The sequence below is a fragment of the Urocitellus parryii genome, chromosome 1 (assembly GCF_045843805.1).
Source record: "Urocitellus parryii isolate mUroPar1 chromosome 1, mUroPar1.hap1, whole genome shotgun sequence".
NCBI lineage: Eukaryota > Metazoa > Chordata > Mammalia > Rodentia > Sciuridae > Urocitellus > Urocitellus parryii.
In genome coordinates, this window is record NC_135531.1 from 176,411,828 (window position 1) to 176,424,741 (window position 12,914).

The 12,914-nt window shown below is 31.8% G+C and overlaps 1 protein-coding gene across 1 annotated transcript in view; it reads left to right on the top strand.

The window, feature by feature from the left end:
* Dpp10 (dipeptidyl peptidase like 10) overlaps window positions 1–12,914 on the top strand; it is a 608,497-nt gene that overhangs the window by 549,253 nt on the left and 46,330 nt on the right. The window contains exons 14-17 of the mRNA XM_026397087.2: window positions 4,035–4,126; window positions 4,497–4,544; window positions 7,872–7,993; window positions 9,227–9,274. Coding sequence (XP_026252872.2) covers window positions 4,035–4,126; window positions 4,497–4,544; window positions 7,872–7,993; window positions 9,227–9,274 — 310 coding nt within the window. The remainder of the gene's footprint in view (window positions 1–4,034; window positions 4,127–4,496; window positions 4,545–7,871; window positions 7,994–9,226; window positions 9,275–12,914) is intronic.

Sequence of the window (12,914 nt, forward strand, 5' to 3'; positions counted from 1 at the left end):
TCTCTCTCTCTCTCTCTCTCTCTCACACACACACACACACACACACACACACACACGCGCACACATATTAAATTCTCTGAAAAAGAAACTAATCAACCTAGAAATCTGTGAATGAAAATTTGTCCTGACATTTAGAAATATTGAGCAAGTTTTCTTTATTAATGTTGTAAGAATTCTTTCATCCTTTATATTGAGATTAAAGATGCACTAAAACATACAGATATTAGTATTCTGATCTTGACACATTCATGAAAGAACTTGAAAATAAGTGAGGATATCTATCCACACAGTTACTGTCCTATGGAAGCTTGACCACAAAATGTCTGAATTTCGAATTTCACATCCACCTTAGGTTGTATCTGTCTAAAATCTCACAAATTATGTTTCATATTACATTTTACATTTATACCTTTAGTTCACAAATACTTGCAAATGACAGTAGTGCCTTAGACAGTATACCTCCAATGAAAAGTTTAAAACTTACTACTAGCATCATAAAGTAGAAATCAGGAGGAAACTGGAAAAAAATAAAAAAACAAGAACAACAAATAAATTCATTGAAAGGTATTCAAGGAAAAATAAAGAGAAATCTAAAAATATGCTAAGGAGATAAATGAAAACCTCCAACAGAATGAAAATAAAGAAAAACAAAGTATCAGACATAGCTACAACTTAAAATCTAACTGATTCCATACTGGAGTTCTTAAATGAGATTAATAAGAAAACAGTGGAAGAGATAATATTTAAAATCATGATATAACAACTGTAAGCAACAACAAAAGTATTCTATAATCCAAAGAAGATATCTGTGTAAGGTTGATAAAAACATTATTAACATTATTAATGTAAACTTAAATTGTATAGCTAAAATGCAAACCTAGCACCAGATTTTGAAGCACTAACTCTTTAGACATAGTATTCATGATAAATACATAAAAATTGAAAGAGGTCTTTAACAGTGTATCAATTACAATAAAAAAATGTGTTGACCTAATCTACACAGTAAAAGAAAAACTGATTTTCAGTTTGTCTTCTGTAAAGAATCCAATTCAATCCTTTATGCAAAATAGACATCTAAAATAAAATTATTCAGTAAGGCTAAAAACTTGATACCAAATAAGAGAACATTTATTCTCAAAGCATTAAAGATGAACAAAAGAAAATAAATTATAAAAAATATATAGTATATATATATATAGTATATAGTAGTTAAAAATATATAGTATATATATATATAGTATATAGTAGTTAAAAATATATAGTATATATATAGTATATATATATATAGTATATAGTAGTTAAAAATCTATATCTGAGCCATAGACAGCATATGGTATTCAACATTATAGTATTCTATGGTATTCAACAAAATCATTATTTAGAAATCTTAGAGTCACACAAAAACTAATGTTAGCTCTGAGTAGAAGTGAGTTAAGTGGACCCAAGACTTGAGACTATAGATATATCATAGGTAGATAATTAGGATATATTAATATAATTATAAATATTTGAACACACATCAATAAAAGATAATATATTCCCTTCAATTTTATATGAGACATTAACAAAATTGAACACATACAGGACAAAGAAGAAAAACTCACTGACTTCTGTAAGCAAGAATGTTGTTGTATCCACCTAAAACTAAAAAATGAATATTAAAAAAGGGGGGGCTGGGATTGTGGCTCAAGTGGTAGAGTGCTCACCTAGAATGCATGAGACACTTTGTTAGATCCTCAGCACCACATAAAAAAAATAAAATTAAAATATTGTATCCACATAAAACTAAAAGATATGTATAAAAATAATGTAATCACAGTGTAATATCCTAGAGATCAGAAAGACTGTGTGTGTGGTGTGTGGTGTGTGTGTGTGTGTGTGTGTGTGTGTGTGTGTGTGTGTGTTACTGGAGTTTATACTGGGGCACTATACCACTGAGCAACATTCTCCAAATCTCCAGCTTTTTTTTTTTTTTTGAGACAAGGTATCATTAATTTGCTGAGGCTGGTCTCCAACTTTGTGATCATTCTACTTCAGCTTCTTGAGTCACTGGAATTACAGGTGTATACCACCACATGCTGCTCCATATTACATTTTTAACAGGTTTTCTATGTAGAATATATAAAATTTAAATTTTCTCAATTTTACCATTCTCTGCAGAATTAAAACCAAAATTGCAAATTTATAAAATATCAATAATAATATGAAGAAGAATGATAGCATGTATTCTCACAATCAGTGGTCAGAATAAAATACCGAGCTTTAAGTAATTATAAAAATGTAAATGAAAGAATAGAATCAAATGTATTGGATTCTCAACTCAAACACCTAGAAAGCAATTGGTAAAAATCAACATAAGACATAAAGGTGTAAGGAATTATGTTTGAAGCAGAAAACCAAGTGGTTATAAACAGAAAGAATAGAACTAATAAATTAAAAAATAATGCTTCTTCTTTGCAAAGAAAGAAGGAAAAGAAGAAAGAATGAGAAAATGGAAATAAGGGAAAACAAAACTTGATCCAAGTCAACAAGAGAGATTTAAAAAATAAAGTAAAATTATTATTACGATGATGATGATGGTGGTGGTGGTGGTACCAGGGATTGAACCTAGGAGCACTCAACCACTACAAAACATCTCTAACCCTTTTGCACATTTTGCTTAGAGACAAGGTCTAACTGAGTTGCTTAGGATCACACTAAATTGATGAGGCTGGCTTTGAACTTGAAATCCCCCTGCCTCAGGCCTTCCAAACAGCTGGGATTATAGGTGTGCACCACACTCCCAGTAAGAAAGTAAAATTAGACATGATAAGAAATGACTATTGGAACCAAAAGATATTTTAATAAACCATTAGAGAATATTTCTAGAACTCTATACCAATTTATTTGAAATTTTATTTGAAATGAACAATTTCCTGAGGAATACATTTAGCCAAAATTGTCCCCAGGATATAGAGAGCTTTAACTGACTTATGACACAGATGAAATAAAATCTTACCAAAGAATCATGCCACAAAGGAGTGCCAGGCTTATATGACTTATTTTACAGAGAATAATTCCAGGCTTTGACAGGTAATCCCACATAAGTTATACTGTGCTACAGCATAGATTTTCTTTTTAATAAAAATTGTGAAAATTTTTACAAAACTTAATACTAAATTCTCTTTATAAAACCTAAAATTTACACATCTCTGCCTAAAATATAATATTTATTTAGAAAAGAGATATCACCTACATTTCCATTGCAGTCAGGGACTAAAAAAGATATATGCTATTGCTACTTTAAACATTGCATTGGAGGAATTATTTAACATAAAATCATAGAAAAGTTAATAAATGGTCATAAACTTGGAAAAGTATTCAGTAAGAGAACAGATATTTAAAATAAAAATAATAGATTCATTATATGTAAAAATCAATTAGAATTTGTAATGAAAGGAAAAGTACTTTTTATAAAAATATATATTTAGCAATAAATATGAAATTGAAATATAAATGGACAAACTTTTTGTGAGGAAAGTTTCAGAATGTTCCTGAAAGATAGTCAGATAGGCTTAAACAAATGTGAAAACTTCTTATTCTTGGCCAGATTTATAATATTCAATAAATAATAATATTGAAATAATATTAATTCAATTAAAAATTCTACAGTTTTTATAATTATTTATTTGTAGTAAAGTTTGTGCTGAAATGTTTTATGTAAAGTTGTCTAAACTGCACAGCTTCTAATCATTTAGGAAAGAGTGATCAAAGTCTTATGTTCCTACCAGTCTGCTGTCAAGTTCATGCACAGGCACGTGCTCACCTGAAGTTTTCTGAGTGATTTTTCTATAGCTCAGGAATAAAGGTGCAGTCCAGTGTCCTTTTGTGTTTCTAGGAGTGTGTGTGTCTCCTGGAGATTTAAGACAGAAAACTGAAGGTTAGCAGAGAACTAAAAAATTAAATGTGGCACCAGCAGTTGGTATTTTCATGTTTACTAGTAGAGAGGTGCTGGTTAAATAAAAAGAAAATCAATATCTTCTATTTCTTTGCAGAGTAAAAGTGAGCAAATTACTGTGCGGCATTTGACATCAGGAAACTGGGAAGTGATAAAGATTTTGGCTTATGATGAAACGACTCAAAAAATGTGAGTGCTTTTTGGTTTTCACGTCAGGCAGGAAGTCAGATTTTTCAAATGAGATCTTTTCTACTAGATTTGTTTTGCTTACCATCCTAGTGAAAATAGCCAGCCATGTAAAGAATAATCTCTTTTTAAAGACTTCTATACTTCACTTAAAGACACCTTACACAGAAGCATACACATGACACAGATTATGAAAAAAGGTGACGATTTTATAAAGAACAAAATGTACGTTTTTCAGATGGATCAAAGTCCTGTGGTTGAACAACAAAACAGCACTTGCTTGTTTTTCCACAGTTTAGAAAATTCAAGTGAAAGCTGAGTGTGACAAAGATACATCATTACTGATGTTTGTGCTGTTTTCTCTCCTGGACAGTTACTTCTTGAGCACCGAGTCTTCTCCCAGAGGGAGGCAGCTGTACAGGTAGGCACTGTGAAAGGATCTCCTGACAGGTGGGCTTCTTAATAGCCATTAACCCAAAATGATGAAGAGGTGCAAAATTTTGAAATGTCATTTTCAGCATGGCTAGGAAACAGCCATCATGTGATAAAACCTCATATTCTTGGTCTCATCTCTTGTTTCTGGGTCCTCTATGAGTCTGAAGGATTATACCTAAAAAAAGGAGACTTTATCTGCTTTTAGTTTCAGGATCTCTCTCTCTCTCTCTCTCTCTCTCTCTCTCTCTCTCTCTCTCTCCCTCCCTCCCTCCATCCCTCCCTCCCTCCCTCCCTCCTCCTCTCTCCCTCTCTCCCTCTCTCTCTATCCTCCTCTCTCCCTCTCTTCCTCTCTCCCTCTCTTCCTCTCTCCCTCTCTTCCTCTCTCCCTCTCTCTCTATAATTTGCTTCTCTCGATTCTCCACATTATTTGAACTTTATGTATCTTCCCCAGTATCCACTTCTTCTGCTGAGTCTCATTTTGAATTTTTGCTGCATTAATGTGGCACATATATAATTTATTCCTAAATAAAAAACATAATAGTTCTGTGAGCACTTATCAAGAGTATCAAGCAGAAGCTTCCTTTTTTTCCCCATAGTTCATAAAATCCAATGAGATTGCTGTGGGAGAGGCATCCTTATTTAAGGAATGTTCATCACATAACTAAAACAAAACAATGCATGGAGGAGGAATATTTACAGCTGCCCAATTTTCCCAAAATGTAGAGCTGTATTCATAGAAAGAGCTTACTTATCATTACACATTTACTTATCATTACAATGTCTCCTCACTCACAAAGCATTCTTCAGACTTTACAAGAAAGGACTTTTATTTTGGGGGCAGCCAATGACCTATTAATTCTAGACTTCATATACACTTTCTAATTTTCACTTCATAGGTCCATTTTTTAAGTGTCAAAACTGCCATGTCCTATTTTAAGTGGAAATGCATCATGTTTGAAGAAGTAGCACCTCTGATTCTTACCAAGTAGCCGAGATGTTCCTTTGAGAGCAAAACCTAACTCCCCCTAATTCGCCCCTGCACTCTCATTCATGTACAATTCTCTTTCCTACAAAGCAATCCCTCCTTCTTATCATACCTCCCAGAAGCTCATTTTCTTTATTATTCTCTGGGACTTTCTGGAACTCATGTTCCCAAATTCTGACGACTTTCATTATCTTCTACTGAAGAAAAGCTGTTTGTTAAGAGATATCAATTCAAATTTTGGTTTAGAGGTGTTAATCAAAAGTTCTGCTCACTTTTTCTTTCTGGTGACCTTAAGCTTATCTTCTTGAAACACATATTATAATTAATGCACAATCATTCAGAGGCTGAAAATATTTATTTGATCATTGTTTTATTATTTCTATTTTATAAAACTCTTAAAATAAAAATAACCATGTCAGGATTTAAGATTGGTTAAGGTGAGCAAATGGAAATGCCTCAATCTCCCTTCCTTTTACCATTGTAAAATGTGATTTGAATCACAATGAATCCTAAGATTTGTGAGCTTGCCTCATCTTTCTCCTGAGGAGGCAGAGCAGTCAATATATCTATGACCTGTACTAGTGTAACCAACTGTGCTATAAAGAAAATGTAGTACCAATAAATTTTCCCTTAAATAGCTCATCAAATGCCAGTTGGCTTGACTGTAAGATAATGTTAGTGTTTGATCCAGAAAACTCAATCAGTGTCTTGCTTAAGCTATAAAAATGGTCAATGGTTGACTTAATGTATGGCCCCAGAGTTCCCTGCATACTCAGAACTATATTAACATAGTTGGTGTTACATTTGTTTAGTTTCAAATTCGCATTTCTTATTCTGCAATCTCATAATCTAAATAATGAGAAAATATCAGCATAAATCTCTAGGGAGCTTGGATCTAAACACTTCATGGAAGCATAGAAAGAGAAAAGTTTTAAGTCTTAGTCACTGTATTGCTGTGTGAAAGTGGGACAATTTCTAAGGCTCTCTGAGTTGCTGGTTATACAATATTCTGATATAACTAATGAAACTGGATTATATACCTAAAATGGCTAAAATGGTAAATTTTATGTTCTATATATTTTATCACAATCAACAACATAAATGGATATGATTATCTTATAAGTCATCATACTGGTAAACTAGCTAAATTGTTTTACATGCCTAGTAAATACATATTATATTGCCTTTAGTAAAGTTAAAGTATGAATTGTAATTAGCTTGCAATGTTTCAAATGTGTGAAATTTTGACTTGTGAACTATAATTAACATTCAACCTCAATTGCTTCTGGTGCTTCTGGTACCCACTTTAACACCGCTGGCTCCATCCCATGACTGTAGCACACTGCATGTTGAAACCAATGTGACTATTATTTGTATATAAATTCCCAAATCATGTTTCATTCCAAAATGCAACTGAGAAAATTTTGTACAATTTTTAAAAGGTATTCTCAGTTATATTTTCATCCATTAAGTAGGATAATATCATTTATAAAATAAGACATTCAATATAAGTAATTTAACCTTGGGTGAATATGTCTGCCCCATAATGTTAAGCACCATTATTGTAAAATAAAGATGATGATAACTTTTCTCTTTACCTCCTGTATTTATTAAAGCATGTATTATCATTAGCATTATATGTTTTATAATAAAAAATTACTTTTCTTTACCTAACATTTTACTGCAAAGTTCTTAATTCTCTGAAAAAATACCCACAAAACAAAATTATACCTCTTTATATGGTTTAGTTTCATTATATTTTAATCTTGAGATGCTTCCATTTGGAAGAAAGACTCCCCCATGTAACAATTCCAATAAGTACTTTTTACTGCAGGTACTTTGGGAGGAAAACTATGAAATTGATGCCAAATTCTAATGCTTAGACTATTAAGTTTAGAAAATCATAAGCTTGACTTTGTGTGAATTATGGAAATATTTATTTATTTTTTGAACTGACATTTATCAGTGACTATCTCTTTCTATCTGTGGCCAATTTCCTTTAAGTCTGAAAAGTACAAAAATATGTGTAAAGAAAATGCAAATAACAATAAGTTACATTGAGTCCTATGGAAATCAGTTTCTTTATAGCCATATATAAATACATATTACATATATACAGGCATGCATAATTTTAATTTTATTACAGAGAAGAAAAATGTGTGTGTCTGAACATTAATAAAGAAAATTCATTTTGTATGTGTATGGTGAGTCATAATTTATAAGGAACTTCTGTGCAAGCACTGATGTAGCTTTTCTGTTTAAGTTACATTTTATTTAAATGTGATATACACATTCAAGTAACTTCTAACTTTCATTTTCTTTCTCCAGTGCTTCTACTGAAGGATTGTTAAATCGCCAATGCATTTCATGTAATTTTATGAAGGAACAATGTACATATTTTGATGCCAGTTTTAGTCCCTTGAATCAACATTTTTTATTATTCTGTGAAGGTAAGGTAACATAGGATTTCTGATTGCATTTGATGAGTTATCTATTACTACCATAAATAAATTTAACTGTTATACATTAGAGATACAAATTTTATTTACATATTTCATTTAGAATTAGCAATTAGGAGTGAGACCTCATGTATATATAATTGATAAAGGCTATATGAACATGGGTATTTTTAAAAAGGTGAATATACATTGATGAACTCAGCTATTTAAGAAAAGTAGCAGTGTTGTTACAACAATGTGTTTGTTGTTAAAACATTTTGGATATATGGAAAATGAAATTTCTCTGTTCCTGTTTTCATTAGTTCTGAGCAATCCCATCACCCCTATTACTTCTGTTATTTGACAGTATGCCATAATCTTCCAAGATTATATAGTATTTCTAGAATGTTCTTAAGAATCATTTACTCTTTAATCTGATGCTCTGTTTTCTGAAAACAAATTGGAATCCATGTGCCCTCTTATAATGTGATGAATTGAGTGCTCCTCCTTCCGTCTAAACATTAAGCTGTTCTTTTTTAAGATAGAGTAAGGAATACACTAACATTGGCTCTTTTTTAGTTATTGTTCTCTTGGTATCCAAAATGAAGTAATCAAAAGAGAAAAATACCTCTTTAATGATACCAGGGGGAAAAAATTGGGTTTTTAGATAGAGTTCCTAATTAAGAAGGGAGGTTCAAGATAACATCTTATGGTAAAAAAACTTAACTTATATATTTTAAATATTTGAGATTTTGGTTAATGTATTTTTAAATAAACATATGATCAGCCCCCTTTTTCATTATCTTTTAGGTAAAAGTTTCAAGTTTAAATAAATTCTTTCTTTCTTGACTGATTACAAATAGAATTAAATTGTGTATCAGCTGATGGGCAATAAAAGTCATGAATCAACTTCCTCAACATCAGTGATTGTTGTATAAAGACTAAAGATAGAAGAGTACAACACATAGGGCTGGCTAACATCAAAGATGTATATAAATAAAAGGCATTTGGGAACAGGAAGGTTTTAGCAAAAATCTATGGAAATAGTGCTACTCCCCAGAGTTCTTAATTCTCTGAACAAAATACCCACAAAACAGATTATACCTCTTTATATGGTTCAGTTTCATTACATTTTAATCTTGAAATGCTTCCATTTGGAAAAAAAGATTCCGCCATGTAACAGTTCCAATAAGTATTACTTAGATGTCTTTAAAAATATTTATATACTTATATTTTTAACATCAGGTCCAAGAGTCCCAGTGGTGAGCCTACATAATACGGACAACCCAGCAAGTGAGTACACAGGATGTTGCTTTAGACTACTTCTGCCTGGCATTGACATAGGCCATTATATGTTTTTCAAGATGTCTGAAGAACCTTCTTCAGATCCATCATGGGGAAATGTGTGTGGACACCATCAATTTGACACTATATAAGTAAGAATGACAAAAAATCAAGTGGCTTGATTTATCTTACAGCTGGAATTGGATCTTAGCTGCCTAAGATGGGGTACCTACTATCTACCTCAATCCCATGATGAATTATGAATAAGACAGGTGCATTTCAACCTTCTGAACCCTTCATTCTTTATGGGCCTCATGTAGGTTGTTCCTCTAGAACAATACCTTATATGGACATTTCGAATAATTATGAAAAATATATTATTTTATAAATGTTATGCTGTCTTAAAGATATCTTCTAGTTTAATATACTCACTTTTATTCATTTTATGTTTATTCAACTTTATTTTTAAGTAGATATATACATTATCAAGCAAAGTGACCAAGGCTAAGGCAATATTGTGTTTATGTACTTGGCAGTAGAGTGGTTAAATAAACATATGCTTGAGCTAAGTTTAGAAATAAATATCCAGATTGCTTCTTGCCTTCCTGTGTCATTCCTTTCTTTCATCTTTGCTTCCTTTTTTTCTTTTTAGATTTATTTGATCAGTGCTCTTATGCTCCAATGATTAAACATAAACTACTGTAATCTAAATGAGGCTCATTCTGTTGACTCTTTTCATCTTTAGAACTTCCCTGAGATAGGGAGTTTTATTATCTCTTTTTGGGGGGGATAAGAAAGCTAAGACACAGAGAGGTTAAACAACTTGGCCAAAGTCATACTTCTAAATGGCAGGGCCAGGAATCAAGTAAAGCAGTTTGACTTCAGGATAGGGTTTTTGCTTGGTGTAGAAGTGCACATCTGTAATCCCAGCAGCTTGGGAAGCTGAGACAGGAGGATCATGAGTTCAAAACCAGCCTTAGGCAAAAGCAAAACACTTAGCAACTCAGTGTGACCCTCTCTCTAAATAAAATACAATATAGGGCTGGGGATGTTGCTCAGTGGTAGAGTGCCCCTGAGTTCAGTCTCCAGACGAAAAAAAAAATATATATATATATATAGGGTTTGTAATTAGTAGAGTACAATGGTACCTTTTTCTATCATGTTTTGGTCCTGTATCACATTTATACTGAAGTAGGAGTCTTAGATATCGTAGTCTAGAAGAGTCACAGATATAAAAGTGGAAAGTTGAATGATAAATAATATTTTGAGAAAACAGGAACCATTTATACATTGCAAGACTACCAATACTATACTTATTTATACTATCTTCATACTTCAATACTAACATATGGAGGCTAACTGCCTTCCCTGGACAAAGACACATTCACATTTGTATTGTAGTTTTTATTATTGTTATTGCTGTTGTTTTGTCTGGCCTAAAGATGGGTTAGCATATATTTCATTATTTGTTTATTCCTTTACCCCTGACCTCAGTATATATCTTAAAAAGGTTATAGAAGCAAACTCAATCTGTTCAATACTAACAGTGACAACAAAAGTTATTAAAACAAAGACAGCATGGTTGATGAAATACAAGGAAGGATTAATTGCATAAATTCTTAGAGAAATCATGATATGAAATGATCCCATAATATACTTCTTGTGAGATCTTATACAAGTTAGTTAATGCTCATAGGGTCAATTTCTTCAGAGGGAAATAAGCAAATGAGTTTGAGTAAGGATGAAATAAATTCATAACATTCAGGCCACACTTTATAAATGACAACTATTGTATTTTATTGCATATTCTGCCTTTAACAAAGGATGATTAAAAGGAAATTCCCAATCTAATTTTATTTTTTTTACTATAACAAGACAATGTTTTTATAATAACATTGTGGCAAATTATGAAATATTTATTCTGCAAGTTACAAAATATGTCTCTTGTAAATGATGAAACATTTCTGTTTAAGGGAAGTATTTCTGATCTTCCTAGTTAAATGGCAAATCTAATTATCTCATGATCAAAAAAAATTTTTAAATGGCTACAAACAGTGGTCAGGTGTTCACTTTTCAGAGAACAATTACTTATGGAAATAAAATGTACATTTAATGAGAAGTCGGTCTTTTGGTTGGTGAAAATAAATACAACAATGAATCAGTATTAACTCATTTTGAGCCACAGAAAAAAAGCCACGAAGAGAAACTTGTAAAAGAAAAATAAAAATATTTAGCAAACATGAAAAACAACACAATAGTTTTCAAAGAAATGAAAAATAAACATTGCCATGTAAGTTTTTGTTAGGAACTCATAGCAATACAATTTTTACTTTAAAGATGAAGATATAATTTCTCCTAACTTGCTAGCAGAAATATAAATTGAAGCCACCATTTTTTCATACATTTCTTTTTAGTTGTAGATAAACACAATACCTTTATTTATTTTATGTGGTGCTGAGGATCAAACCCAGTGCCTCACATGTACGAGGCAAGTGATCTACCACCGAGCCCTGGTGGCTCCAGTCCATTTCCCATTTTGGGAAAAATATTAACTTAGTCATAAATCTTTGATATTTTATGTCCTTTTTATTTACTTTTAGTGTTTTTTTAAAAAATGATTCTAAATCAAATTATTTTAACAAGGCTATTGATAATAAAAATATTATAAATTACAAAAAATGGGAGTTTTTTTATGAAACTTTAATGTAATATGAGTCCCCTGGATAGCTCCCATTTACCATTCCAGCATCAAATTTAACTCCTCATTCTTCTCTTCCATGTCCTCTGTCTCAGAAGTAGTTTGTGTAGATAACTTCGGCTCTGTTGCCCTGTGGTTGACAGTCGGATTCAGGGGATAGCAATGAGATAGGCAACTAGTGACAGGGAGTGACTTGGAGTTATCTATCCATCAGGCCTATTCCTGTAGAGTCTTCACAGATTGGCTGTAAGCTTTGGCTAAAGTTATTGACCTCTCAATATGGAATCCGTGCACAACCATCTGCATGGAGATCCTAATAAACTACTCTCTCCTCCTGACCATCAGGCTTAACAACTCTCATAAGCCTTGGGTTACCATACCATCCTTTTTTTTTTTTGTCTGTACTGGGGATTGAACCCAGGACCTGCTCATGCTACACAAGTGCTGTACCACTGAGCTACATGCCCAGAACTGCATATCTCAAGGTTCCTTCTACCCCCCAATGTCCATAAGTCTGCAATAAATCTCAATAATCTTAATAGATTATTCTAATGGTTGAATACCATCAGTTTCCTATCAGAATTAAAATAAAATATATTTGTAAAAAACTACTTTTTTTAAAAAACTACTTTTTAAGTTACATGTATAGGTCATTAAGGAATCAAAAAACTAGTTGAAAATGTACATAAAATTTTGAGAAAATACATGCAAATATTAAAAGTTTGTACATTTATTTGCCGGACAGCTTCCAAATGATTACGTTGCAGTTCTTCAGTGTTTTCTAAAGGTTCTACAATGAACATATTACTTTTATACTAAAAATAAATAAATCCTTCAATAAAATGCTTAGTGACTTGAGAAGTGGCATAAATATGTAGAATTTTACTTAGTTAATATTTCCAAAGATCTTTTTTTTTTTGGACTTCTTTCTATATTTGTTTATTTTTCATT